At 43.7% G+C, this 26,567-nt stretch overlaps 1 protein-coding gene and 2 long non-coding RNA genes across 6 annotated transcripts; 1 reads left to right on the top strand and 2 right to left on the bottom strand.

Annotated features, from left to right (window-relative positions):
• Positions 1–548: 548 nt before the first annotated feature.
• Positions 549–9,956, bottom strand: LOC114204425 (uncharacterized). 4 transcript variants are annotated; one of them, XR_003608183.2, is made up of 6 exons: positions 8,413–9,956; positions 8,137–8,252; positions 6,788–7,135; positions 5,476–5,522; positions 4,355–4,455; positions 549–2,824 (listed from the first exon to the last, which is right to left on the bottom strand). It is a non-coding gene; the product is annotated as an uncharacterized LOC114204425 (long non-coding RNA). The 4 variants fall into 4 exon arrangements; XR_015768355.1 differs by lacking the exon at positions 8,137–8,252 and having other exon boundaries at positions 549–2,640; positions 2,730–2,824; positions 6,993–7,135; positions 8,413–8,944; XR_003608182.2 differs by lacking the exon at positions 8,137–8,252 and having other exon boundaries at positions 8,413–8,939.
• On the top strand, positions 8,999–26,286 carry LOC114204426 (uncharacterized). The gene is made up of 3 exons (XR_003608188.2): positions 8,999–9,145; positions 19,076–19,149; positions 22,484–26,286. It is a non-coding gene; the product is annotated as an uncharacterized LOC114204426 (long non-coding RNA).
• Positions 13,297–22,782, bottom strand: TREM1 (triggering receptor expressed on myeloid cells 1). The gene is made up of 4 exons (XM_028097542.2): positions 22,673–22,782; positions 18,613–18,969; positions 17,020–17,233; positions 13,297–13,696 (listed from the first exon to the last, which is right to left on the bottom strand). Exons 1-4 carry the CDS (start codon positions 22,719–22,721, stop codon positions 13,591–13,593), a joined length of 726 nt encoding a protein of 241 aa, XP_027953343.2. The 5' UTR covers positions 22,722–22,782; the 3' UTR covers positions 13,297–13,590.
• Positions 26,287–26,567: the final 281 nt, after the last annotated feature.

Here is a 26,567-nt window from a genome sequence, read left to right as displayed (position 1 = left end):
AATCATACATAGCAGTAAAAAAAAAAAAAATCAAAGACTTAGATTTACATATAGCAACAAGGATAGTCTCAGAAGCAAAGTAGAAGGATTGTGTGAAATTTATAAACAGAGTTATAGTTTTCAAAAAAAAGGTTAAATCACAACTTTCATACAGTTAAAAAAAATTAAAGTTTCTTTTCAACTCATACTCAGTGAATAAACCAGGCAGACATTAGAACCAGTTAGAAAAGGAAGTCAAGAAGCATACGTTTATATGGAGGAAAGGAATGTTGAAACAAATTGCATAGGAAAGCAAACCAGTCTGGGGTTTATTTCCCCCCCACAGCAGGGGATGGAAGAAAAGACAGAAACTGCATGTCTATCATTTACCTACAACTTACAAAACTATGAAATAGCTCCCCCAGAATCAGAATCAGAGAGCAGAAGAAAGAGTGTGCTAGAGACAATGCAGTTTTCCACTGAAGTGCACATTTTTTATACAACAGAATATAATGTGTTGAAACAAAGCACATAAAATCAATACTACATATTTCCAAGGATCTACACAGATAAAAATAAACATATGGACACTAGACTGAAAGGGCATACATTAAATATATGAAGAGGATGCCTGTGGGGAGGGAGCACAATGGGTGGGTGAAGATGAGAAAAATAAAAATCACATTAAACCAAGTAAGTGGTAAGGTATTTCCATAGGTGACTGTACCAAGGGGTAAGGAGTGTGGCAACTCAGTTTTGAGCACTTAAAGATCTTAAATTAAAAAAAAAAAAGCAAACACAAAGCATGTTTGCATTCTGTTTGCATTTGGCCTTCTCCTCCATCTTTTAGGAGGATGTTAATTCCTAACATAAATGAGAGGATGAACATCCAGCCTGGAACAGGAACTGCTTTATCCAGTTTTCACTTATGTGACTGCCATGGAACCTGAATTTTCCAAATGTCACTGAATAATTAATGATCATGTGGCCATCCCAGGAGTAGATTGAAATAGAGTGATGGGAAATAGGAGTCATTTTCTTCAACATGCAGAGATTTTTTGAGAAAAGTACCATAGATTTTGGAATAGGAAAAAAAATAGGAACTCTCTGTTTGTATCTTATTATGTGATATGCAAAACACATAATAATGTCCAATATATTTTTTTGGTAAATAGGAACTTTTATTATAAAATAACTTCATAATAAACAAAAGGGTATATTTGTCATAACACAACAAAGAATGTATGTTTGTATTTGTTTTTCATTGACCATAAAAAGCAAAGACCTTTCAAATTTGAACTATTTTCATCTCAGTTTTGGCTGAGATTGTTTGGGCAGATGCTGTGGACCAATCCTTTCTCCTTCTCATGGGCCTTTCTGTACAGTAAAAGGTTTGCACAATCTTTTCTCAGGCTTTCTGACAGCTAGGGTTCCAGATATAATTTAGGCCCCACCAATCAAATGCATTTGTGCGAGACTTAAGTTTGGAGGAAAGGCATCCATTTTGCTGGTGTGGATTGTGGCTGAGGTGGGCTGAGGCTGGAACCAGAAGCTAGGCTGGCAGCTTCCTGATTTGGGAAGTGTTCTGATTCTTCAGGGTCCTGACTGTCACAAGAGCAGTGACCCCTTAGCAGCCCCACCCTGTAGTGTGGCGTTGAGAGTGATTCCCAGTGGCTCACAGTAGGATCTGATTCTGTAAATCATTTACTATTCTAGTTTTTAAAAATCCCTTCCTATATAAAATAGGCAGATTGGATTTAGCTGTCTGCAACTAACACAAGTCTCAAGAAAATAGATGCCATATTCCAGAGTGAGGCATGGGCAACCCATGCAAAAAGGTATTCAAACTTCACCCACACTAGGGTTATGCATTTGCAGAGATTTTGAAGATTAGGAGAGGATTTTTAGACACAGCTTGGATATATTATGACCCTGGGGGTAGAGGGGAGTGGATGTCTGCTCCTTTCCTCAAGCCCAGGGAAAGGGGCTTCAAGATCACAACTTGGAGAGCTTAAATGTCTTCTGCACTTGAAAGACACAGCAAACTGGTGTCTAACTCCAGCCTAAGAACTGTAACTGACAGAGACTGCCTTTGGCTAGATGTCCCAATGATGGAGTGAAAAACTGGTTGTGTGGGGATCCACCAGGGCTCCATGAGTTTGTTGGGGGTGAATGAAGTGGGTATTTCCCATGCACCAGATGTGAGCTGCACATGTGTGAGCCCACCAGTATGGGTTGTCATGGATCCTGTCCAAAAAGGCTGCCTGGAGGTGGACAGACCCCATGGAAGGAAGCTAGAGGTTGACTGATGTAGGTGAGGAAAATAATTTTCCCTCTATCCTTCTGGTAGAGACTGAGGCTCCTCTAATAAAAGACAGATTAACAAGTGAAAAACAAACAAAAGTTTATGAACATGTATACCTCATGTATACAGGGGAGAGAACCAGGGGGAAAACTGAGTAACTCCCCAAGGTGGCTTAGAACTCCAGCTTAAGTTCTGTCTTCAGCTAAAGACAAAAGACAGGTGTAGGGAGGCCAGTATGGGGAGATTAGTTCCAGGAAAAGCATTGTAAACAAGAGGTAAGGTTCATTATGCAGATTTCAATCCATGCCTTCTCCATGGATAAGTTTCTTCTATGATTTAGAGTCATCCTTCTCATCCTGGTACAGAGAGGGAGACACCATTACAACTGGGAATTTCCTTCATAAATGTAAATTTCTCTCATAAAAGGTTAACTTAAGCTGACTACCCTCAGAGCAGCAGTGATAGGTGCTCCTTTCCTCTTCCCTTCCACAGCTCCAGTCCTAGGGCGTCAGAAGCTACAGCAAGGGGTAGAGATGGTGGCTGAGGAAAGAAAGAAAAACCAGCCTGTACCCTTATGTCCCTCTAACAGAGGGACAAAATCTAGAGGATCTGGAGAAGATTTCATTTTAAATGGAACCCCTTTTACCCTTACTGAACTGAAGCTAGTTTAGGAATAAACTTTATACTGCTTAGAAATGCCCAGAAGGGTGTGGATGAATAGGCAGAGCACAGAGGGGTTTTAGGGAGTGAAACTACTCTGTGTGATACTACGGTGGTGGGTACACATCAGTACACATTTGTCCAAACCCCTAGCATGGACAACACCAAACACGAGCCCTAAGGTGAACTATGGGCTTTGAGTGACACTAATGTGTCAACGTAGATTCATCGATTCTAGCAAATGTACCACTCAGGGACAGGATGTCTATAGTGGAGGAGGCTGTGCATGTGGTGGGACAGGGGAACTCTCTACTGTATCCTCAGTTTTTTTGTGAACCTGAAACTGCTCTCAAAAGTAAAGTCTATTTTTCAAAAAATGACCAGAAGAGTGATGGGTCTTCCTGTACGTTTTACCAGGGGGCCAGCAAGATCCTCAGCAGAGCGAGTCTAGACAGCAGTAAGAGAACAAATATAAAGTTCATCTGAATTACACTTTGTGAGTCCCAATTGTGAGTCCCAATACAGAAATCGACTGCCATTCCCTTAGCCCTGATGACTCCCCATGGGTTTCTTTGCAGCCAGCCCTCTACATCACCCCCCCCCCCATTACTACTCTTCTCCCTCTGGGTAAGAGAGGGGTCAGACAGAGATCTCACAAAGATGTTCAGGAAACCTCTTATTTACCACTGAACAGAGTGGAACGTGGTATTTGTTAGTGGAGGAAGGCATGCCCGTCTGCTCCTGGAAGCTTAAGTTTGCTTCCCTGGGTTTGCTCTGCCCTGGGGACACCTCAGGAGGCTCCCTTACCTGAGGAGTGACAGAAATGAATTATATTTGAAAATGATGCATCTGGAGTGCCTGGGTGGCTCAGTTGGTTAAGCTTGGGCTTAGTTTGCTTTAGGCTCAGGTCATGATCCCAGAGTCCTGGGATCGAGCCCCACATTGGGCTCCCTGCTTAACGGGGAGTCGGCTTCTCCCTCTCCCTCTGCCCCTGCCCCTCTTGTGCTCTCTCCCTCTCTCTCTTTCTCTCTCACTCTCTCAAATAAATAAAATCTCGGGGAAAAAAGGAAGGAAGGAAGGAAGGAAGGAAGGAAGGGAGAAAATGATGCATCCACGCCAGCCCCGGTCTGCATCTTCCTCCCTCCTCTGAAGATAAGACTGGATTGCCAGTAACAAAAATTTTCACCCTGCCCCTCCCACCCATCCCAAGGAACCAGCCCAACCCCATTCACGTCATTCCCAATGGTGGGCCTTGCCTCCTCTCCAGACTTCTTAGCACAGAAGTGAGGAAATTCAGGGGACAGGCTCTGGGTAACTCCTGGGAGCTTGTCCCTCTAAATCTACATCTGCAGCTACCACCTGTGTCCCCTCATTTAGTTCCACTCAAGCCTGTCCCTGGCCCCCACTCACCTGAGCCCAGGCTTTCTGGAGAGAGATAAACAAGATAGAGAACACCAGGCCCTTGTTCAGGATGAATCCACATATCAGAACAATCACCACCAGCAGCAGGCCTGTGGAAAGGGCAAACACTGGAATCCTAAGCTCCCCCCACCCACCCCAGAGTCCAAAAGTGTGGGTATCTGCTGAATGTTCTGCTCTGAAGCTCAGCCTCTCCTGGCTATGAGAGCAGCCAAGCAGGGGTTTATACCCTTTGAAGACAGGGCCTCTATTTTTCCCAGGATCCTTAACCCCAGCACTCACCCTAAAGGAATCTATCTGGCTTCCTGCCCCTAACACCTCCCTTCTCCAGACCTCCTGCACAGCTGCTGGATCACTCTGCACTGAGACCCTCACTCTTCCCCTCAGGGTACCTAGGGAAAGCCCATCATGTTCCTCATTGCCTACAGGACAAAGTGCGCATGACTGCGTGGCCTTCAAGAGTTTCCACAATCTGAATGCATGGTCCTGCGTTAACTTTACCCTCTCCTCAACACTCAGTCCAACTGTCCACCTCTGTAGCTGACACACTCTGTGCATGCATTCCCACCACTTGCTCCCGGCATAGAATGCCACCCCCTTTGTGCCTTCAACATTTCTTCCCCTCCAGGTAGTGTTCTCTGACACCCACCCATGGCTTGCACTCCCCAATAACTCTGGGTTGGGATGGACTTCTGTTGATCCCATTCCTTAACTCTGAGGAAGAGGCTGCTAATACTCAGACTCCATTGGTGCCAGGGCCCCATTTTCTAAGTGGTGCCTCATTGTCAGGGGTATAATATGCCTGCATGTTCTCAGCTCCCCAGCTCCCAGCTCCTTTCGTCTGTGGCTGGTGGATGGGACCTTTGCTGCCTTGAAGAAATAACATTCAATGCTTGCTTTGGGGCTTCAGGATAGAAACAGAAGTGAAGGTCATTCTGCCTGTTAGGGTTCATGACTCTCTTGGCCTGCCTGGAGCAGAAGAAAGTCCTCCATGTGGTCAGCCTGCCTCCCTGGAGTCCACATGTGGGGGCCTGAGCTGAGGGCCTCAGCTAAGCCCTTACACTGCCTTGCTTTGGCTTCCATTGAGCAACCCTCATTCAGACACAACTTACATTGGATCCAGATTGCCTTGGTTGGTTCTCTTGGCCAGTGCCATTTTCTGGAAGAGATAAAAAGCCCTTCTGAGCCTTGCCTGACATGGGCTCCTACTGGGCACCCAGATAATGCTTGCTGAAGATGGCTCAGCATCCCCGTAGCTTGCTAGCCTATCTGCACAACCCAGCTGACTTAATCTGAGCCCGAGAGGGACCTCCTTCTCCTCCATGCTGAGCAGCCCTCTCCCAAAATCATTGCCATGGGACTATACTCTGTTTACGAGAGAAACATTCACAGGGTTCTGGAAGGTCAAAGGTAGAAGGAGCATTCAATACCATCCAGTCCAACCCCCCAAGGAACAGGGTGACAGGGAGTGCCCATGGTCACTCAGCAGACAGAACCAGCACTGGGACCCACGTTTCCTGACTCCATTCCTATATATCTCTGTGACATCCAGCTGGCCTCAGCCTCTTCCAGAGTCTCAACCAGTGAGTGTAGTCTAATCTTTCAGCTCTTAGCACCCATGTCCTCCCAGCCCATCACAGTCAAGTGACCCACTCACCTGCCTTAACAGTCCTTCTACTCTTGCCTCCAAACTAACATGGAGCTTGCCCATGAGGCAGGGAACCTCCCTCCTGCCCCCCCTTTGACCACTCCCCTCCCCGGTCCACCTTCTCTCCTAAGTTCCCATTTCAGGCCTCCCTTCCTACCGTGGGGTTGGGTGGACAACATCCATCACCTCCTTATATCCCCACAGTATATTTTCTTTCTGTGGTCAGCAACTACCATACCCTCCTCTACTTGGAAAACTGAAGAAAAAGTCAAGAAGAATAAAGAAGGACTCCCCCCAGTGCACTGAGGGAGCGTCCATTTATCTCTGGGCAGGCCAAGCCCATCCCAAAAAGAAACCTTCTCTGTTTGTTTGTTTAAACCTAACTAAAAGTCAGTCCCTGACTACCCTTTCCTCTCGGTACAAACTCAGTCATTACTGCTGGTACCCTTTCCAGAGGATTATATTTTGTCTTCCCTGTGAGACTAATAATTCCTTCAAGCAGGAGCAATCTGTACTAGACTTGGTTTCCTTAGCCACATTAGCTTAGAGTTTTCTCCAATACTGGAGAAAAGGAATATGAAGATGCTACCAGCTTTCTCAAACTCACAAAGTGTGAGTGTGGAAGACCCAGGTGCACTGATTTCGGGTCTGGAGCTTTTCCCATTACTCTGCGCCATCTCTCCAAAGCAGCCCTCCCAGCAGATGGGGCCCCAGCCTGTGGTTGAGGTCAGCCTCCACAAAAACCCTTCCCTGTCCTGGGTCTTGCTGCTTCTCACCTTTGCGCTCTATCAACCGAATCTTTTTGGACAGGACATGGGGGTTCTGAGGTGAGAGGTCGATCATGCACTGGTACAGCCCCAAGTCCTGCCACCGGAGCTCTGTCCCTGTGACCTTGCATACAACCTCCCTGGGACAATCCTTTAGCAGGTATCTCCCGGCCTGGGCCCAGTTTAGGTCTTTGCTCCTAGTGTTCATGCGCACCAGTGTCTCTGGGGAGGCCTGGCTCTTCTCCCATTGCCAGGCCTTCAGGCTGGAGGAGGAGAGCATGATGTTGTAAGAACCAGCTGTGGTCCAGTTCTTTCCTCCTGGCTTTTGTTTCTCCCCTTCGCCTACAGCTTGGAATCCTAGAATGAAAAGTCAAAGTGCTTCACTGAGCAAATGTTTCTTCCATCTTCGTTACATCTGCAGACCCCAGTGCAGATACAAGGTCGTAGATCAAAAGTATTAAGAGCTCCATTTATGAGTAATTTAGGATTTCTATAAATTATTTTGAAATGGTTCAGCAGTTTTATAAATACATATGGAGCAAATAAGGCAAAACATCAATTATGGTTGAATGTTTGAATTTGAATCTAGGTAATAAGTTTTTGGTGGCTATTCTTTCCATATTTTATAGATGGAAAAATTTTAATAATAAAATGGTAAAAAAAAAAAGTAAAAAAGAACTTAACCAGTTTTACAACCCATATTCTATTCTACTTGTGCTTCCCCAGACATGTCCCTTGCTTTCTAGTACACAAGACTTCATACTAGCTCCTGTCATCCCCAGGTTGAATGCTCTCCCCACTCCTTGCCACCCACATCTGCCCCTTCTGGTCCCAGAAGAGAGTCTACCTGAACAATTCCACCTGCACTAATCTCTTTCCCCTTTCAACCCTCAGTACCATTGATCACCCTGCACCTGCTTGCACCACCACCACCACCATCATCATCATCCTCCATAATTTTTATTAAGCCACTTATTATGCCCTAAATACTGAGCCTAAGAATTTTACATCAGTCTACTACTTAACTCTTAGGACAACCTTCTAAAGTAGGTACCACGTACAAATAAATACTGAATAGATACTATTTACAAATGAGGACACTGAGGCTCATAGTGGTTGGAGGACTTCCTAAGGTTACAAATGTAGAGAGTGGCAGAGATAGGATTTGAAACCTGTTCTGTCTGATTCCAGAACCCTTCACCTCTTTTCCACATGGCCTCTCTGTGCCTTGCTAGAAGGACTTCCACTGTATTTTTGTCTTCATGCTGTGACTTTGCCCTTTTGTTATTTACCTTTCCCTTCTACTAATCCTCCTCTACCTCAGTGCCTGATTCCTTTAAGGAGAGACTTTGTCTTACACTTTACATCTCCCAGGAAATCAACATAGAGATGAGAGGTTGTTTGGATGACTTCACATTTCTCAACTTCACAGTGCACTAGAGGAAGCTCCAGATTCTGTTTCATCATCCAGTTCCTGCTGGGACAGTTGCATCCATTACTTCATTACCTTCATGTCTCTTCCCTGTGTCTAGCACACACCCTGATCCCATCCAGTACCTTCTAAAGAAGTGAGAGAAACCCCTCTTTTCAGGCACCCCTTCAGCCATCTGCATCCGTCCCCCACATCTCCTTACCTGAGGTCCAGAGCAGCAGCAGCCATGGCCACCCTCAGAGCCCTGTCCCCTCCATCTTATCCCAGTCCCAGGATCCACAGGATGCTGGGCATCCCAAGGCTCTTCCAGTTGCTGGAGGATGTTGCCCCCACAGGGATATTTTCCATGTTCCCTGAGAGGCTTGACTATTACTTCGCAATTGAGAAGGGAAGTATGAAGAGGGAGCAGCTCAGGAAAATACAGAAGAGAAAAGAGTGATCACTGCCCTTGTGACATCTTCCTTCCTGCTTCCATTACGTTACAGTCCCATTGGTCAACACTGGAGAGCTCCCCATTCTCCACCATAGCAAGTTTGGACACACCCATCTGATGTCCCACTTCTGCTCCACTCACTTCCTCAGGTCGCCAGGACTTTCTCATCCCTGACCACTACATCCTGCACCCTTCCACCATTTTCCCTGTCTGGAATGACACCATGCATCGAAATTTGTCTTGTCCTTCAAGACAGAGCTCAAACCTTGCTGGTGACCTGCCTTCTTTACTCTTGCTCCACACTGTGGTTCTCAAGTATGGGCATGTGACTAAATCACACAGGAAGTTGGCAAGCATGCACAAGCCTGAGCTGCACCGCCAGAGATTCTGATTTGGTAGGTCTCGGAAAGCTCAGCAATCTGCATTTTAACGAGCAGCGCAGGGGATTCTGAGGCAAGTGGTCCAAAGAAGGGATGCCTGTAAAAGTTCTGTTTGAGGTCAGGTAAGTGCTGAGGCATTCCTCAGGTACTCATTCTGGATGCAAGGTATGCACTTCCCTGGGCTCCCAGCCTAGGCAGAGGCATGGAGACCACAAACATTATGGTATTAGGAGTAACTACAACAGATAGGATATATTTGTCATCTTTTGGCTCTCCAGCACCCAATACCTTCTCCACCTAGGGGACATGCCCCAATGCATGGGTCTCACTAAGATGCAGAGTTCTACTTCCTCTACTACTGAGTATGGAGGTAGATATTTCTCCTGCATCTAAGTGCTAGGCATGTGACTTGAATTAAGCTTGGCCAAATGTAAGATTCTGTCTAGGATTCTGGATCCTAAAGGTGTGATACAAGGTGTAGGGCTATTGGAGAAGATGACTGACACAGAAGAAATGTAAGCATTGAGAGTCCAGGAATAGCATGGTGCCAAGGATGTGGTGGCTTCAAGTGTCCAAGGGCAGTGGCACCAATGACAAAATCACTAGATTGTGTGATATTATGAATATAAGAAATATGTGTTCGGTCATGCAGATAATTAAAATATATTTCTCACAGGTAACTTCTATAGTAGTTGGGTCAGAAGCACAAGTGCTCTCCAATGGCATCTAAAGATGGGAAGGGGGAGTCTTATGGAACTGAGCCCTCAATCTGTGGAATCTGATGTTATCTTTGGGTAGGTAGTATCAGAATTGAGTGGAATTACAGGACACCCAGCTGGTGTCCAAGAATTGCTTGTTGGTGTGGGAAAACCACCCCTTCCCAAAACATACACACACGGGAATTGGGTGCAGAATTCTAACAGGTGATCAGACCCTTTGACTGTTTCTGCTATGACCTCAGCTGTGTCCTCTGCTGTGCGTTGCCTCTTGGTTTCACCAGTTAGATGTATTTATTTATTTATTTATTTATTTATTTATTTATTTATTTATTTATTTTAGAAGGAGAGAGCGGGGGAAGGGGCAGAAGGAGAGAGAGAATCTCAAGCAGACTCCACCCTGAGTGTGGAGCCCCACATGGGGCTCAATCTCACAACCCTGAGATCATGACCCCAGCTGAAACCCAGAGTTGGCTGCTTAACTGACTGAGCCACCCAGGCACCCCTCACCAGTTAGACTTCTGCAGGCTGTCCCTATGTGCACGTACGGTTATCACTCTGTCCTCCTTCTGTCTGCCCTATAACTGCCCTGTAACTCCCTTGCTCACCCGTGGTGTTCAGGCCCACTTTGTCTTGCAAACTCCAAAGATTTAAGTTGGTATTTTCTACCCCTTCTGCTCTAAAGGAAAGGGGTCCTATTTGTGGGCCACCATCCCTGCTTCTTGTGTGATACAAGGAGAAGAGGCATTTAGACATTGACAGAACTCCTCCTTATTCCATTCTATATGGCTTTGAAGCACCTAGTCTTCAGCAAAGGAACTCTAGTTTTAGTTCCTGCTAGTAAGTAGTAACTTATTACCCATGTGGTCTCATTCTAGGCACATATTTCCTTTTTTTTTTCACTTAACATTTTATTTTATTTTATTTTAATTCCAGTGTAGATAACATACAGTGTTATATTAGTTCCAGGTGTACAATATAGTGATTCAACAGTTCCATATACTACTCTGTGCTCATCACAAGAGGCACTTAATCCCCATCACCTATTTCCCTCAACCGCCCACCCACCTCCCCTCTGGTAACCATCAGTTTGTTCTCTATAGTTAAGAGTCTGTCCCTTGGTTTGACTCTCTTTTTTGTTTTCCTAGCTCATTTGTTTCTTAAATTCCACATATGAGTGAGATCATATGGTATTTGTCTTTCTCTGGCTAGCTTAATCCACTTAGCATTATACTTTCTAGCTCCATCCATGTTGTTGCAAATGGCAAGATTTCATTCTTTTTTATGGCTGAGCAATATATATATATGTCACATCTTCTTTATCCATTCATCTATCAGTGGACATTTGGGCTGCTTCCATAGTTTGGCTATTGTAAATAATGCTATAATAAACATAGGAGTGCATGTATCCCTTCAAATTAATGTTTTTGTATTCTTTGGGTAAATACCCAGTAGTGTGATTGCTGGATCTTAGGGTAGTTCTATTTTTAATTTTTTTGAGGAACCTCCATACTGTTTTCTACAGTGGCTACACCAGTTTTCATTCCCACCAAGAGTGCACAGAGCTCCTTTTTCTCCACATCCTCATCAACACCTGCTGCTTCTTCAGTTTTTTATTTTAGTCATACTGACAGGTGTGAGGTGATATCTCATTGTGGTTTGATTTGTATTTCCCTGATGGCGAGTGATGTTGAGTATCTTTTCATGTCTCTGTTGGCCATCTGCATGTCTTCTTTGGAGAAATATCTGTTCACGTTCTCTGCCCATTTTTTAATTGGATTATTTGTGGGTTTTTTCATCTTGAATTGAATAAGTTATTTATATATTTTGGATACTAATCCTTTATCAGATATGTCATTTGCAAATATGGCATTCAGTAGATTGCCTTTTAGTTTTTTTTTTTTTTTGGTTATTTCCTTAGCTGTGCAGATTTTTATTTTGATGTAGCCCCAATAGTGTATTTTTGCTTTTATTTCTCTTGCATCAGGAGACATATCTAGAAAGATGTTGGTATGGACAATGTCAGGGAGATTACTGCCTGTGCTCTCTTCTAAGATTTTTATGGTTTCAGGCCTCACATTTAGGTCCTTAATCAATTTTGAATTTATTTTTGTGTATGGTATAAGAAAGTGGTCCAGTTTCATTCTTTTGTATGTTACTGTCCAGTTTTCCCAACACCATTTGTTGAAGGGACTGTCTTTTTCCCATTGCATATTCTTGCCTCCTTTTTCAAAGATTAATTGACCATATAATTGTAGGTTTATTTCTGGGCTTTCTGTTTTTTTTCCATTGATCTATGTGTCTATTTTGGTGCCAATACCATACAGTTTTGATTACTACAGCTTTGTAATATAACTTGAAGTCCAAAGTTGTGATGTGTCCAGTTTTGTTTTTCTCTTTCAAGATTGCTTCAGCTATTCAGGGTCTTTTTGTGGTTCCATACAAATTTTAGGATTGTTTGTTCTGGTTCTATGAAAAATGCTGTTGGTATTTTGGTAGGGATTACATGAAATCTGAAGATTGCTTTGGGTAATATAGGAATTTTAACAATATTTGTTCTCCCAGTCCATGAGCATGGAATATCTTTCCATTTCTTTGTGTCATCTGCAATTTCTTTCATCAGTGTTTTATAGTTTCTAGAGTATAGGTTTTTCACCCCTTAGGTTAAGTTTATTCCTAGGGACCTTATTATTTTTGGTGCAATTGTAAATGGGATTGTTTTCTTACTTTCTCTTTCTACTGCTTCTTTATTAGTGTATAAGAATGCAGTGGATTTCTGTACATTGATTTTGTATTCTGGGACTTTACTGAATTCATTTATCAGTTCTAACAGGTTTTTGGTAGTGTCTTTAGGGTTTTCTATATAGAGTGTCATGTCATCTACACATAGTGAAAGTTTGACTTTTTCCTTATCAACTTGGATGCCTTTTATTTCTTTTTGTTGTCTGATTTCTGCAGCTTGGACTTCCAGTACAAAGCTGAATAAATGTGGGGAGAGTGGGCATCCTTGTCTTGTTCCTGACCTTAGGGGAAAAGCTCTCAGTTTTTCCCCATTGAGGATAATGTTAGCTCCGGGGTTTTTATATAAGGCCTTTATTCTGTTGAGGTATGTTTCTATCTGCATACTTCTTGGCCTACATGGGTATGATCTGAGGATGCAGGGGTAAGATGTACCCTTGGTAATACACATGATTGACAAATGAGATTCTCTATTCGTCCTGTGCCTTGGATCTCATCTCATCCAGGATTTTCCCAGGATACAACCTTTCGGTTAACTTGGTTTCTCTTTACCAAATATGGTATTCTCACCATGGTGTCTTGTCTTCTCCTCAAACCCCTTCTCTGGGAATGTAGGAGAGGGCCACAGATGAAGAGAGAAACCCAACCATCTGATTCTAGAGTAGAGAAAAGCCCAGGAGCAGGGAAAACAGGATGCTTCTGTAGTAAGAGCTCTGTCCAGATCAAGCTAAACCATTACAGCCCAGGGCAAGAAGAAGGGCAGAATTAGCGGGGGTGTCCTCTGTACCTCACAACCTCCATAAGACAGCAACAGTGAAGAGCATTGGACTCTGTCTTTATTTAAGGCAAATCCCAAACCATGGGTGGAATGGGCATGTTTGCAGCCGTATCTTCTCTTCTGAGGGGGCAAAACACACACCCATGGTCACTGGTGTAAATTAGGGGAGCTGGCAAGGCTGAGAAGGTGGGACATGAGCCTTAGAAAGAATCTGTGTTACAGATTCAACTCTTGTCATTGCCCCTCCTTCCTTTCCCCCTCACACTCCTCCCCCAGAACAACTGCCAGAGGGATGTGGCTGGAGGTCAGAGGTCATGCTTATGGCTTCACTGGCCTAGGGTCCAAATGACCTCTGCGTGACAGCAAGCAGGACAGTGAAGACCAGACTCTTGCTCAGGAGTCCACACAGCAAGAGAATGACGATGTTGATCACGGGAACCCTGGGGGAAAGAAGAGATGTAAGCTGCTGTTAGCACTGGTGCGCCTCACACCTGAGTGTTTACAGAAGTCCTTCATGCCCCTTCTCTTATCTGCTTAGGCCCTTCTAGCACCTGTCCCTGACCCTGTGCCTTTAGTGTGTCCCACTGCCTAAAACTACTGCTGGAAATATATCTAGTAAAAAGCATAGAGCCCATGTGCAGAAGAGGCACCCAGGAGAAAGGGCAGGCTGCCTGGGCTCCTCTTCCTCAACGGGATGCAGCAGAGAGAGAAGTCCCAACAAGGAAGCCCAGTTTCTAGTCCCAGCAGGAAGGCCTACTTCCTGGGAGGTCCACCTCACCGCTCTGGTCTCGGTTTCCCCATCTAGAAACAGAAGAATCCAATCCTTGCCCCAATCCCATCATGATTTATTATAGATTTTAGCTCAGTGATTCTAAACGTCCTGAGAAAACATCAGTGGATACCATAAGAAAGGGATACCCATGAGTGAGGAAGCATGGTCTGTCTAGACTCAGTGATATGGAAACAGATTACAGCACAATTAATCTGCATGATAAGACAAAGGGTGACAAGAGAAATAGATGGCAGGAAACAAAGAGAAGTCCAGATATTGACTTAATGTTATGTATGAATTTAGCATCTAAGAAATCCGGCAGCCCAGGAGGTAGGCAAGGATTGTTTAGTAAATAATCTTGTGGTATCTGGATCGTAATATGAAGAAAAAGTCATCTTTTGTACAATTTATACCATTTAGCAAAATATACCTCCCCCAAGATGGACTAAAGATTTAAATAAAATGGGGGGGAGGGGAACTAGAGACATCACCAGGAAATAGAATCAAGCACATTAAGGAATAAAGCAAAGTAATAATTTAAAAATCAACACATTTGTCCATACTAAAACTTAAAAGCAAATGTGCAAGCTCGCAGAAGGAGAATTGACAGAATGACAATAAAAAGCCACCGAGGCCGCCCCTTTACACTGAAGTACCCCCGGGCCCGCAGCCCCGTCCCGTCCTCCCTGTCTTCCTTCTCCCCCATCACCTGGAGCTACGTGAACCAGCAGATGGTCAAGTTGACCCCTGACAACTCCTGGCCGCTCATGGTTACAGTAGCGCCCCCCCCCACCCCCCCGCCACCGCGGCTCGGGTTCAGCCCATGGCTCCAAGGTCCCAGCTCCGCTGGGCTAACTTGACCTTCAAGTTTGCCTTGTCCTCCCAGCCCTTTCACATTTTCATGCGCGGAGCTCCTGAAGTGTGTCCACTCTCCAGAGCCAACACGCACCCCTTTCTGAGGCTGCACAGAGGAGGTCAGACCACTGCCCCTACCCCAGTGCCTGGGAATTCGTGTGCCACTGGGCCACCCCTAACAAAAGACTGGAAATTCGGAGTATAACTACTCCAGCTCCCCCAGCCTCTGATATAGACAAGTCCGTGAGTCCCCCAGAAACCCCTTGCAGGACTGAACCCCAAAGCTCCCCCCTCTGGGACTCAGCTTGGTGATGACATCCTTACTAAGCTTCCTTCTCTCCTGGTCTCACTTCCCGGATGGATTTACCTGGGATCACTTCCTACATTTGTACAAGACTTTTCCCACTGCCTGCTTCCAGGGACCCACCCTAAGACAGTGAGGCAATGGCTCCCTTCCTTCCTTCCTGGTGGTGGCCCCCAACCCCATCCATTCCCAGATTGGAAGCTCACTTCTTCCATTACCTAAGCAAATAGCTCCCTGTACAAAACATATATTTTTCAAACAGCTCAGTGGCTTCTGCTTCCTTGGCTGGATTCTGACTGACAGAATAGTTATTAGTTAATAAATAAAGTTAATAGAAAATGTGCAACCTCTAGTAACAATGTGGACCAAAGTGGGTACTCTCGATTTACATGCTGGAAAATCAAAGTAACTTAAAAAAAATGTTGATTCTCACTAGATCATTTATTTAGTCCACAAAGATTTAGTAAGCACCTACTATGTACCAGGCACTGGTGCCAACAAAACAGCAGTTGTAGGGCGGGGGGCAGTGAGTGGATAGTCACTGCCTCTATCTTCCTGGAGCTTCTAGCCCACAGCAAGAGAGAAATGAAAGCACGTGATAGTTCATGTCCAATTTAGCAGGAATATTTTCCAAATACTAAATCCTTGTACGCAAAGAATCCTTGCAGTGACAACTGCTTCATTTATACATTACAGATCACAACACAAATTGTTTCTAACCTTTGAAGACCATTTGGCAATATGTATACAGAGCAATATAAATGTTCACATTCTCTTAAGGGAATTTCTTTTGAATAAATAATTTAAAAGAAAAAAGACATCTGCAAAAATGTTCATCTCAAAGTTATCAATACTGTAAAAAATTAAAACAATCTCAGTGTCTAAAGACAGGCAAGTAAGATGTAAGTCATGGCTTTTTCATTGATAGAAAAAGATGCATTTGTTGAAATTATAATCATGAAGTCTAGGTAGCAACATCAAAGAATAGTCTTAGCATAGAAAAATAATGGCAATGTTTATAATTAGAATTACTGCTATATTAAATATGTATGAACATGAATAAAAACTAGAAAGAGAATGTGGCGATCAGACATGTTAGATTAGTGGGAATATGGATGAATATCTCTCTGTTAATTCAATATTTAATGATAAACACATTCAGAGATAAATCAACATTTAATAATAAGCCATAAAGAGGGGTATGCATGCAAAGTTAATGGGTCTTAGCTTTGTCTGCACATTAAGAAATCTCCTGAAGATCTCATAAAAAATGCTGAGACCAACCCGATCTCCAGAAATCCTGATCTATTGGTCTACAGGAAGGCACATGCATTGGTATGAAACACAAACCAAAGCAAAAGCAAACACTCCAGGTAATCCTAACACACAGCAGCTGCTGAAAGGAGAGCCGTTGGGCTATTATTTCCAGCTCTGCATTTGCTAGCCTCCCTATAGACAAGGAAACAAGCCACAGAGCATTCATGATTCACCCAAAGTCACACAGCTAGCCAATTTGGCTGGCATGAGAATCCAAGGACCCTCACTCCACTATACCATTAGACTGGTAAGGTTGGCTGACACCCACTGGAATTAAGCAAAGATACCCTTTCCTTCTTCTTACTCCTATAGGAGGCAAGGAAACAGGGTGAACCAGGGAGAGTGGGAGCCTCACCAACAGTTTCCTCCCACTCTAGCACCACTCCCTTCTTCCCCAGGAAAGTTTCACCAGACTTAGTTGACTCAAGTCTGCTCCTGCCCTCCCTTTTCCCCCATTCATCACTCCCCACATCTCAAGCCTATGGACTCAGAATCAAACCAGGAGGCCCAGAGACCTGAAACCATAGCTCGTGACATCCGTCGCATTTGTGATGTTGATTCCCAAGCCAGGAGAGGAGATGTCAGCAGTTGATTTGGGTAGGAGTTGGGTCACAGTCCTGGGGCTGTTGAGGAGTGTGCTCTGGGCCTTGGTGGTGGTAGGAGGAAGGGTGGAAATCTTAGCCAAGTTCTGAGTAGGATTCTTGTCTGAGACAGTGGTGCCTAAAGGATCTGCAAGAAAGCACATTGGATAAATGGATGGTTAAGTTAATGAATGAAGTTTTGGGAAGTGAGTGGGTGGATAGACAGATGGAAGGATGAATAGAAGGAAGGCAGGGAGGCAGGAAAGAAGGGTGTTTGGATGGAAGGAAGGAAAGTTGGGTGGATGGAGAGGTGGCACGGTAAATGAAACTGAGGAAGGAAATGAACATGGCCATTCGTGAACCAAGTTTCTCTTTTGCTAAGTTAAAGAATTAGTGTGAGGTCAGCCTGGGTCAGAGGCAGGAAAAAGGAAAGAAGGAAGGAAAGCAGAAAAGGGAAGAGAGGGAAGGAGGGAGGAAGGTGGGTAAGGGGAGAGGGGGGAAATGGAATTTTCAAGTGATTCCTATCACTGGAAATGCACTCGCCTGCTATTCTTCACCAATCCATATGCCTCCACCTTCTTCAAGAATAATTCCCTGATTACTCTACCTTGTACCATTTTCTGCCTTGCCCTCACATAAACCTATAGCATATTGCTTTTCAAATTGTTTTTTATTAATATATTGCATATGAGCCTTGTCTTCCTTAGGCTTAGGATTCCCCAGGTGCTAGAAACTTGAACATTCCTCCCTTTCTTCTCGTTCCTTAATTTCTCCAGTTGACATCTACTGAGGTCCTACTTTGTCCCAGGCACTACATTAGTTTCTAGGGATACAGACATGTGAAAGGCACAAACACTTTCCTTAAGGTACTCACAGATGAGCATTGGAGGCAGATAAGTAAGCTGGCCACTACTACCCAGTGGGACAGCATCATCTATGAGGGGGACACAAAGTGAGCTCTGGAGGTTTGCTACCCAAAATGAGAGCCCATGGACCAGCCTCAGCAGCCGCATCACCTGCAAGCAGATCAGAAATGCTGAATCTAGGTCCCACCCTAGACCTATTGTATCAGAGCCTGCTTTTGAAATAAAATCCCCAGGTGGTTTGTGTCCCCAGTAAAGTCTGAGAAGCACTGCTTTGGAAGCACACAGGAAGGCCATCAAATGTACTGGGGGGGAGGAAATAGTTGATCACAAAGGCTTCCCAAAGAAATGACTTCCATTTGGAAACCTAAAGTATGAGACTAAATTATCTAAGTCTACCATTCATCTTTCACTGTACCCTACTTCCTACAATAGTACCCCAGATTAAGTTCTGCTACCCTAAGAGGAATCCCATACATAGAAGCCCCTTCTTACTTTTGGACCAAATGCCTCTCAAGGACCTCAAATGAAAGACAAGAAGCTTCTGGGAGAGGTCAGGTTGCTAGAAATCCTAAGCCACAGCCCTGGGAGTGCTACCACCACCACCCATACTACCACCTGGGCTGGTTTTCCCCATCCTCTTACCCCCCTCCAGGTCACTCACCCTTGATCACCACCAGGCGGACAAGGGGAGACAGGATGTCAGGGTCCTTGGGAGGGTGGTAGATCACACACCGATACAGTCCTGAATCCTCCACTTGAAGACTGGTCATTTGGACGTTCAGCATGGCCTCACTGGGGATGTCTTCTAGGAAGTACCTGCCCATCCGGACTTGACTGGGATTCCCTGAAACACTCTCTGTGAAAACCAGTGTCAGGGGCTCCCCTCTATCCATCAGCCTCTGCCAAGCTTTCTGGCTATTGGCATACTTCCGGATGGAGAAGGGACATTGTACATTCAGGGTCTCTCCTGCTGCTAAGACATACTTTTCTTCATGTGGTTCGGTTGCAGCTTGGAGTTCTGTAAGCAGGGAATCAGAGTTAGACTCTGTGAAGAATAGTTTTCTTCTCTTTGGAAAAAAAGAGAGAAACAACCTCTTTTTCTTGTTCAACCTCTCATTTTTCAGATGAGGTCCTCAAGGCCTCCAGAGAACATGCATCCTTCCCTGCAAGCCAGCACTAGATCCCAGATCTTTTTACTGTGAGTAATTTCTCTTTTACTCCAAGAGCTAGACCATCTTTTGCACATGCTTTGTGCAAACTTTCATAAATGATTGTTTTTGAGAGGAAAAAAATCTGCCTCCGATTGGAGGCAGAACATGGGACATGTACCAAGATCATGAGTGACAGGGGTATTATGGAAAGGAAGATTATAGAGAAGGACATACAGGGTGATGAGTGGATGTGAAGACATGATAGTAGCAGACAGTGATTCCTCCAAATAGCTAGGGGAAAGAGGAGATCAATTCTGGTCTGGTCCAAAGGAGCTTTGCCAAAGGGAGGGCCAACTTGAGTGGAAATAAGATCTAGATCTGTGTTTTTGGCTGGACACAACAGAGCTCTATAACTTATCCACAGGGTCTATAGTTTATCCACTCAAGCCTGGATTACTTTCTTCCATGGAACACCAAATAATGGGCTGGACAGTAATGTCGGGTCAAACTGTGGGTCAGGCTACCGCTACCTACAACTACTACTGCTATTATTACTACTACTGCGCACACACACACACACATATACACCCACCCACACACACACACATATACACCCACACACACACACAGACATACACACACACACACACATATACACCCACACACACACACATATACACACACACACATATACACCCACCCACACACACACACATATACACCCACACACACACACAGACATACACACACACACACACATATACACCCACACACACACACATATACACACACACACATATACACCCACCCACACACACACACAATACACACACACACACACACATATACACCCACACACACACATATACACCCACCCACACACACACATATACACCCACCCACACACACACATATACACCCACACACCCACACCCACACACATACACCCACACCCACACACACACATACACACACACACACATATACACCCACACACACACACATACACCCACACCCACACACACACATACACCCACACACACACACACACCCACACACACCCACACACACGTACACCCACACACACACACATATACACCCACACACACACACATATACACCCACACACACACACACACACACATACACACACACACACATATACACCCACACACACACACACACATACACCCACACACACACATATACACCCACCCACACACACACACACACATATACACCCACACACACACACGCACACACATGCACACACGCAATTTAATCCCTGGGCAGTAGTTCTGAGAATGCCCACTGAGAAATGCCAATAGCCGCCCCTTTAATGGAGTCCCTGGGCTATCATCACAGCCCACCTGTGGACTCCTGAGGATTTCGAATATGAAACCAGGCCAATTCTTCTGGGACCAGACTGCAGTTTCTAAGGAAACCTAGAAAACAAGCTTCTTGGAAAGTCCTCTAAATTCTGGTCAGGAATTCCCCTCCAAGAAAGAGGGGAGCCAAGACTGGGGGCTGTCTTAAACCAAGTTTGCCTCACTCATTCATCAATTGGTGGCTGAGAGCCTACTGTGTGCCAGGCACTGTGCTGAGCTCTGAGGAAGATAAACACCTCCTCTCTCTACCCTCTGTAACATTAATGTAAATATTATAAATAAATTATTTGCCAAGTCCCTGGGCAAGGTAGATGCTATGGTTGGAATGTGTGTGTCCCCCCGCAAAATTCATGTGTTGAAATCCAAATCCCCAAGGTGATGGTGTTAAGAGATGAAGCCTTTGGGAGATGATTAAGTCATGATTGATCCCACGAAAGGGATTGGTGCCCTTATAAAAGGGTTCCGGAGAGCTCCCTCACTGCCTCCACCCTGGGAGGACAGAGTGAGAAGTCCGTAGTCCACAACCTGGAAGAGGGCTTTCACCAAAACCCAACCAAAATGGCAGCATGGTCTTGAATATCTACCTTCCAGAACTGTGAGAAATAAGTACCTATTGCTTATAAGCCCCCCAGTCTATGGTATTTTATGATAGCAGCCCAAGTGGATGAAGAGAGTGGGAGTTACAGGAGTCTGAGTTCTGCACAAACTTGCCTATCTCTTGTGAAAGGAAACAGCAAGAACTTAGCGCTGAAGTGCTATGTGTGCACCATTCCTTGCACGACTGCAAGAAAGGAATTCCAAATACTTTGTATTGCTAAGTGTTTAAAAGTACTAGCTCATTTAATCTTCCTAACTTTATCATTTAAGCTCCATAACTTCTAAGGTTGATGCTGCCATTATTCTTATTTCAGAGATATGGAAATTGAGGCACAGAAAGGTTATTTAATAAACCAGAGGTTATTAAGTGATTTGCCCAAAGTTACACAATAGAAAGTGGTAGAGTCAGGATTCAAGCCTGGATAGTCTGACCCCAAACTCAGCTCTAAACCCTGGAGCTATGTTGCCCAAGGCAGTTATCTGGTTGAGATGAGAGCAGTCCCAGCCCACACCTGAATAGGTATCTAATGATTCTGTCCCTTAGGATAGAGGAGCTAGAGGGAGTTTTTAGGTTACCCCAAACCACCCCCACAGGACACAATAAAATATATACCACTGGCTTTCTCGCACATAAGTACACAAGCATCAACCCTCCATATTCTCCCAGTTCTGCTTTGGAAAAACATGAATACAACACAAGCGAATGAGAACCAAGCTCCTATCTGCCCATCTGGGTTATCATCCCAGCTCCAAGTAGACTCAAAGTGCTATGTGTGTGCAGGCTCTGCAAGGCGAGTGTCTGTAACCTTGCTCAACCTTGTATTCCTGGAAAGTAACTTTTCTCTGTAATCTTCATGTCTTTCTAAGGCAAACCCTTCTTTTCACTTGTTATTTTCCCAATTTATTCATAAGGATTAAGAGAAGGAACCGCCAAAGCCCCAAATGCTTCCATCTGTAATCCAAGTGTGAGCTGTACAACAAGAGAAGTGAGGGTGTGGCAATGGGGCAGACCCACCAAGTCAGGGCAACAACACCCTCCAACACCAGCAGACACATCGGCCTGCAGTCACAGCCCCCAGGAAAGTGGGCACCAAGCCCCTTCTCTTTTCTGTTCTGCTATTCCTTAGCAATAGCAGACTTCCTGGCCCATAGTAGGCCCCTGGGAAATACTTGTTGAGTGACTTATGTCTTTGGGGGTTAATAGAAGTCACATTAAAAGCACCATGATGGAATATAAGAAAACAAAACTTCAAACTCAAGCAAAATTATTTCGGATCTTGTCAAGTTTAGATTTACTCTAGCATTTTCCCACCTAGACTTGTTCCTATCTTTGCCAACACCAAAATGCAGAAGATATACTGTTTCCCTAATTCACCCCTTTTACTTCTGTTCTCAGGTCCTATATATTCTCCTGATTCTGTGAAGTTTGGGTAGAGAAACACAGTCTGACAAGTCTACTGGTTGGCTCTATGCTGGGCGGCCACATCCCCTGGAGCTTCCAAAGAGAAGGGAAGCTTTTCTCATGGTGGAATCCTCAAGGTTCTGGGCAGAGGCCTCACCTGCTCATGCCTCTTCCTCACCTTACCTGAGATGAAGAGCATCCAGACAAGCTCCTGGAGCCTGGCCTTCCTCATCCTTTGTGTGCGCCAGCCCCAACTGCCACTGGTGTGCCTAGGACACTCTGACCTAGAGGCTCCAGGAAGTTGCATAACAGGATATGAAGTCATTCCTGGGAGGTGCTGAGGCTGATGCTCTGTTTTCGTCACTGGTTGTCTTGGCTCCAGACGTCAGGGACAACACAGGAATCCAGAGACAGGGTTTGAGTGTCAGCCTCCTCTGAATTCCAGTTTCCTGTTCTCTGGGGATAATGACAATTACCTTTTCAGCCAAACTTGCAAAATTTTAGTGAGAATAATACTTTGGTGTGAGCAAATGTAAGGTGTCACTATTGTCAGGGGACTAGAGGGCCACCTTGCTCTCCTGAGGCCAGCTCTCCATTCCCATCCAGTTCAGTGTAGGTAAGAATGCCAGGTACATGGAGGGACAGGTTGGGATAATAATGCCTCACTTTTAGGGTTATTGTGGGGATGAATTGGGGGTCCCTATGATAAATGCTTAGTACTGTACCCAACATACATGTTTGTTACATCCTGTTCCTACCCCCACCTCACCCTGATTCCCTTGGCTTTTTCTGACTTGAGGCCTGCCCCCTCTTCACCTGGATGGCCCACACCTTGCACTTACCCTCAGCCTTCTGTCATAGACCTGGCTTCGGAGCTCACGGAAGTGTAGGAAGCCCCCTAAATGATTTGAGAGGACATGGCTGCCATTAAACAAGAATAAACTTAGAAACAGGATAATATAGGACAGGACAGTGATGAAAGAAGGAAAAATTTAGCAGTTTCCATACCAGAAGCAATACAGGCAGATTTGACAATGTGAAAAATCAATAACAGAACAAATTTACTTCAGAAATACTCCCAAATGTAAAATGAATATCGACATTTTGAAGAGCTCAGAAATATATTAAAGGGAAAGTCCTAGAAATCCAATAAGTAATATACAAATAAGAGATATTTTTGAAGTATAACATGGAACAGTGGTTCATAAATGAGAATAAAAATGTATATTTAAGAAAATACTTTCAGTACAGTATGACAACTGAAGAAAATATTGCATATTTAGAAGTTGCTAAGAGATTTGAAAAGTTCTCATCACACACAAAAAAATCTGTAACTATGTAGGTGACAGATTTTTTTTTAAAGATTTTATTTATTTATTTGAGAGAGAGAGAATGAGAGTGCGAGAGGGAAGAGGGTCAGAGGGAGAAGCAGACTCCCTGCTGAGCAGGGAGCCCGATGTGGGACTCTATCCCGGGACTCCAGGATCATGACCTGAGCCGAAGGCAGTCGCTTAACCAACTGAGCCACCCAGGCGCCCCCCGGTGACAGATGTTAACCAGATTTACTGTGGTGATAATTTTGCAAAAATACAAATACTGAATTATTATCTTGTACACCTGAAACTAATATAATGTTGTAATTCAATTATACCCCAATTTTAAAAAGAAAAACACTTTCTAGATCTGAAAAGAAATCTGTAATTGGAAGTTGAAAGCCCAACAGGGGCAAGAAAAAAAATCATGAAGTGAGACCAAGGAAGTTCCCAGGTGAAAAAAATTTTTTTATTTAAATTCAATTAGCCAATATATAGTGCATCATTAGTTTCAGATGTAGTGTTCAGTAATTTATCAGCAGTTGAAAAAAATTTTTTTAAATTATTTATTTATTTGTCAGAGAGAGAGGGAACACAAGTAGGGAGAGTGGCAGGCAGAGGGGGAAGCAGGCTCCCTGCTGAGCAGGGAGCTGGACATGGGACTCAATCCCAGGACCCTGGGATCATGACCTGAGGCGAAGGCAGATGCTTAACTGACTGAGACATCCAGGCATCCCAGCAGGTGAAATTTTTTTTAATTTAAATAAAAATATTCCTGCAAACTGGTGCAGCCACTCTGGAAAACAGTATGGAGTTTCCTCAATAAGTTAAAAATACAACTACCCTACAATCCAGCAATTGCACTACTAGGTATTTACCCAAAGGATACAAAAATACTGATTCGAAGGGATACAGGCACCCCAATGTTTATACCAGCATTATCAACAATAGCCAAATTATGGAAAGGGCCCAAATGTCCACTAACTGATCGACTGATGAATGGATAAAGAAGAGGTGATATGTATATGATGTATATAAACATATATGATGGACTATTACTCTGCCATTAAAAAAGAACGAAATCTTGCCATTTGCAGTGATGTCGATGGAACTAGAGTGTATTATGCTAAGTGAATAAGTCAGTTAAAGACAAATACCATATGATTTCACTCATGTGGAATTTAAGAAACAAAACAGATGAACACAGAGGAAAAGAGAGGAGAGAGAGGCAAACCAGAAAACAGACTCTTAACTATAGGGAACAAACTGAGGGTTGCTGGAGGGGAGGTGGTAGGGGATGGGGTAAATGGGTGATAGGTATTAAGGAGGGCACGCGATGTAATGAGCACTGGGTGTTGTATGTAAGTGATGGATCACAAAATTCTACACCTGAAACTAATATTATACTGTATGTTAAGTAACTGGAATTCAAATAAAAACTTGAAAAATTAATTAATTAATTAATTAATTTTAAAAAGATTCCTACTGCTAAACAAACAGGAAGAAAACCCACCTTGATTCCTTCAAAAGAATTGAAATGAGCAGGACTCATAATTTTTCTCTAAGCAACAAATGCTAAGAGGCAGTGGGATGCTGTATAAAGAACATTATGACTAGAATTTTACACCCACACTGATTGCTATTCAAGTCTGAAAACAACAAAGAGGTACGATTATGTCTGCAAATTTAAAAAGAAATTCTAAAGTTAACTTTGACTTTTTAAGCTAAAACTGTGGAATGTAGCAATTTCTAAAATATACATAGTAGTAGAGACTTTGAAATCATATTATTATACCCTGCAGAGATTATTATAGTTAAGGTTTCACTAGAGTTCCTTCTGTGTTCTATAAATAAGAGAATCCAGGCTTCAAACTGAGCTTGGATTGAAATCTGCCAGACCCACTATTTGTTTTACTCCTTCGGCCCACAAGGAGGAAAATTAGACAGTTTTGAAATTTTCTGACTCGGAGAGAAGCCTAAGTGATTTTTTATAGGGATGAATCAGATTAGTACAGTTCATTTAACAAATCCCTTTTCTTACAACAAATTCCACACTTAAATGAATAACACAACATTTCCTAATTTTTCATGTCTTTACATACTTCGTTTTGAGAGTCAATTTCCTGGAAGATTAAAAGAGAAATTTTTTTAGCTGTATTAATTTTTGCTTCTTGTACTTTGAGGCTCTGTTGTTTGGCGTGTATACATTTCGGATAATTAAATCTTCTATGTGGATTGATGTTTTTAACATTATATTGTGTCTGTAGATATTTTCTTTGCTCTTAAGTCTACCTTAATCAGATATTAATATAGCCACTCCTGCTTTTTAAAAAGTTAATGTTGGGGTCACCTGGGTGGCTCAGTCAGTTGAGCATCCTACTCTTAATTTCAGCTCAGGTTATGATCTCAGGGTCACAGGATCAAGCCCCAGGTCTGGCTCTGCACTCAGTGGGGAGTTTGCTTGAGAATTCTCTCCCTCCCTCACCCTCTGCCCCTCCCCCCCAAAATGAATAAATAAATCTTAAAAAAATAACTTATTGTTGGTATGGTATATTTTTTTCCATTCTCTTTCTTTCAACTTACCTAATCATTGACTTTGAAGGGAATATCTTGTCAGCAGTATCTAGTCATATTGTGCTCTTTTATCCACTCTGTCATTTTCTGTCTTTTGATAGGCATATCTCAACAATTTAAATTTAAGGTAATTATTGATATGTTAGCACTTGGTCTACCATTTTATTACTTGCTTTCTATTTCTTTCCTGT

Source organism: Eumetopias jubatus, unplaced genomic scaffold, assembly GCF_037043125.1.
Source record: "Eumetopias jubatus isolate StellerSeaLion01/CBP00866 unplaced genomic scaffold, mEumJub1_p1.0 scaffold_6, whole genome shotgun sequence".
In the NCBI taxonomy this organism is placed as follows: domain Eukaryota; kingdom Metazoa; phylum Chordata; class Mammalia; order Carnivora; family Otariidae; genus Eumetopias; species Eumetopias jubatus.
The sequence above is the reverse complement of the archived record's forward strand: the minus strand, read 5'-3'. Positions and strand labels throughout refer to the sequence as shown.

Bases quoted from the DNA above. Each gene is read 5' to 3' on its own strand.
- TREM1 (XM_028097542.2), bottom strand. From the start codon at position 22,721: ATGAGGAAGGCCAGGCTCCAGGAGCTTGTCTGGATGCTCTTCATCTCA. The intron at 18,970-22,672 runs GTAAGGTGAGGA...CCCTGCTTACAG, and splicing joins CTGGATGCTCTTCATCTCAG to AACTCCAAGCTGCAACCGAA. The intron at 17,234-18,612 runs GTGAGTGACCTG...GCTTTCTTGCAG, and splicing joins CCGCCTGGTGGTGATCAAGG to ATCCTTTAGGCACCACTGTC.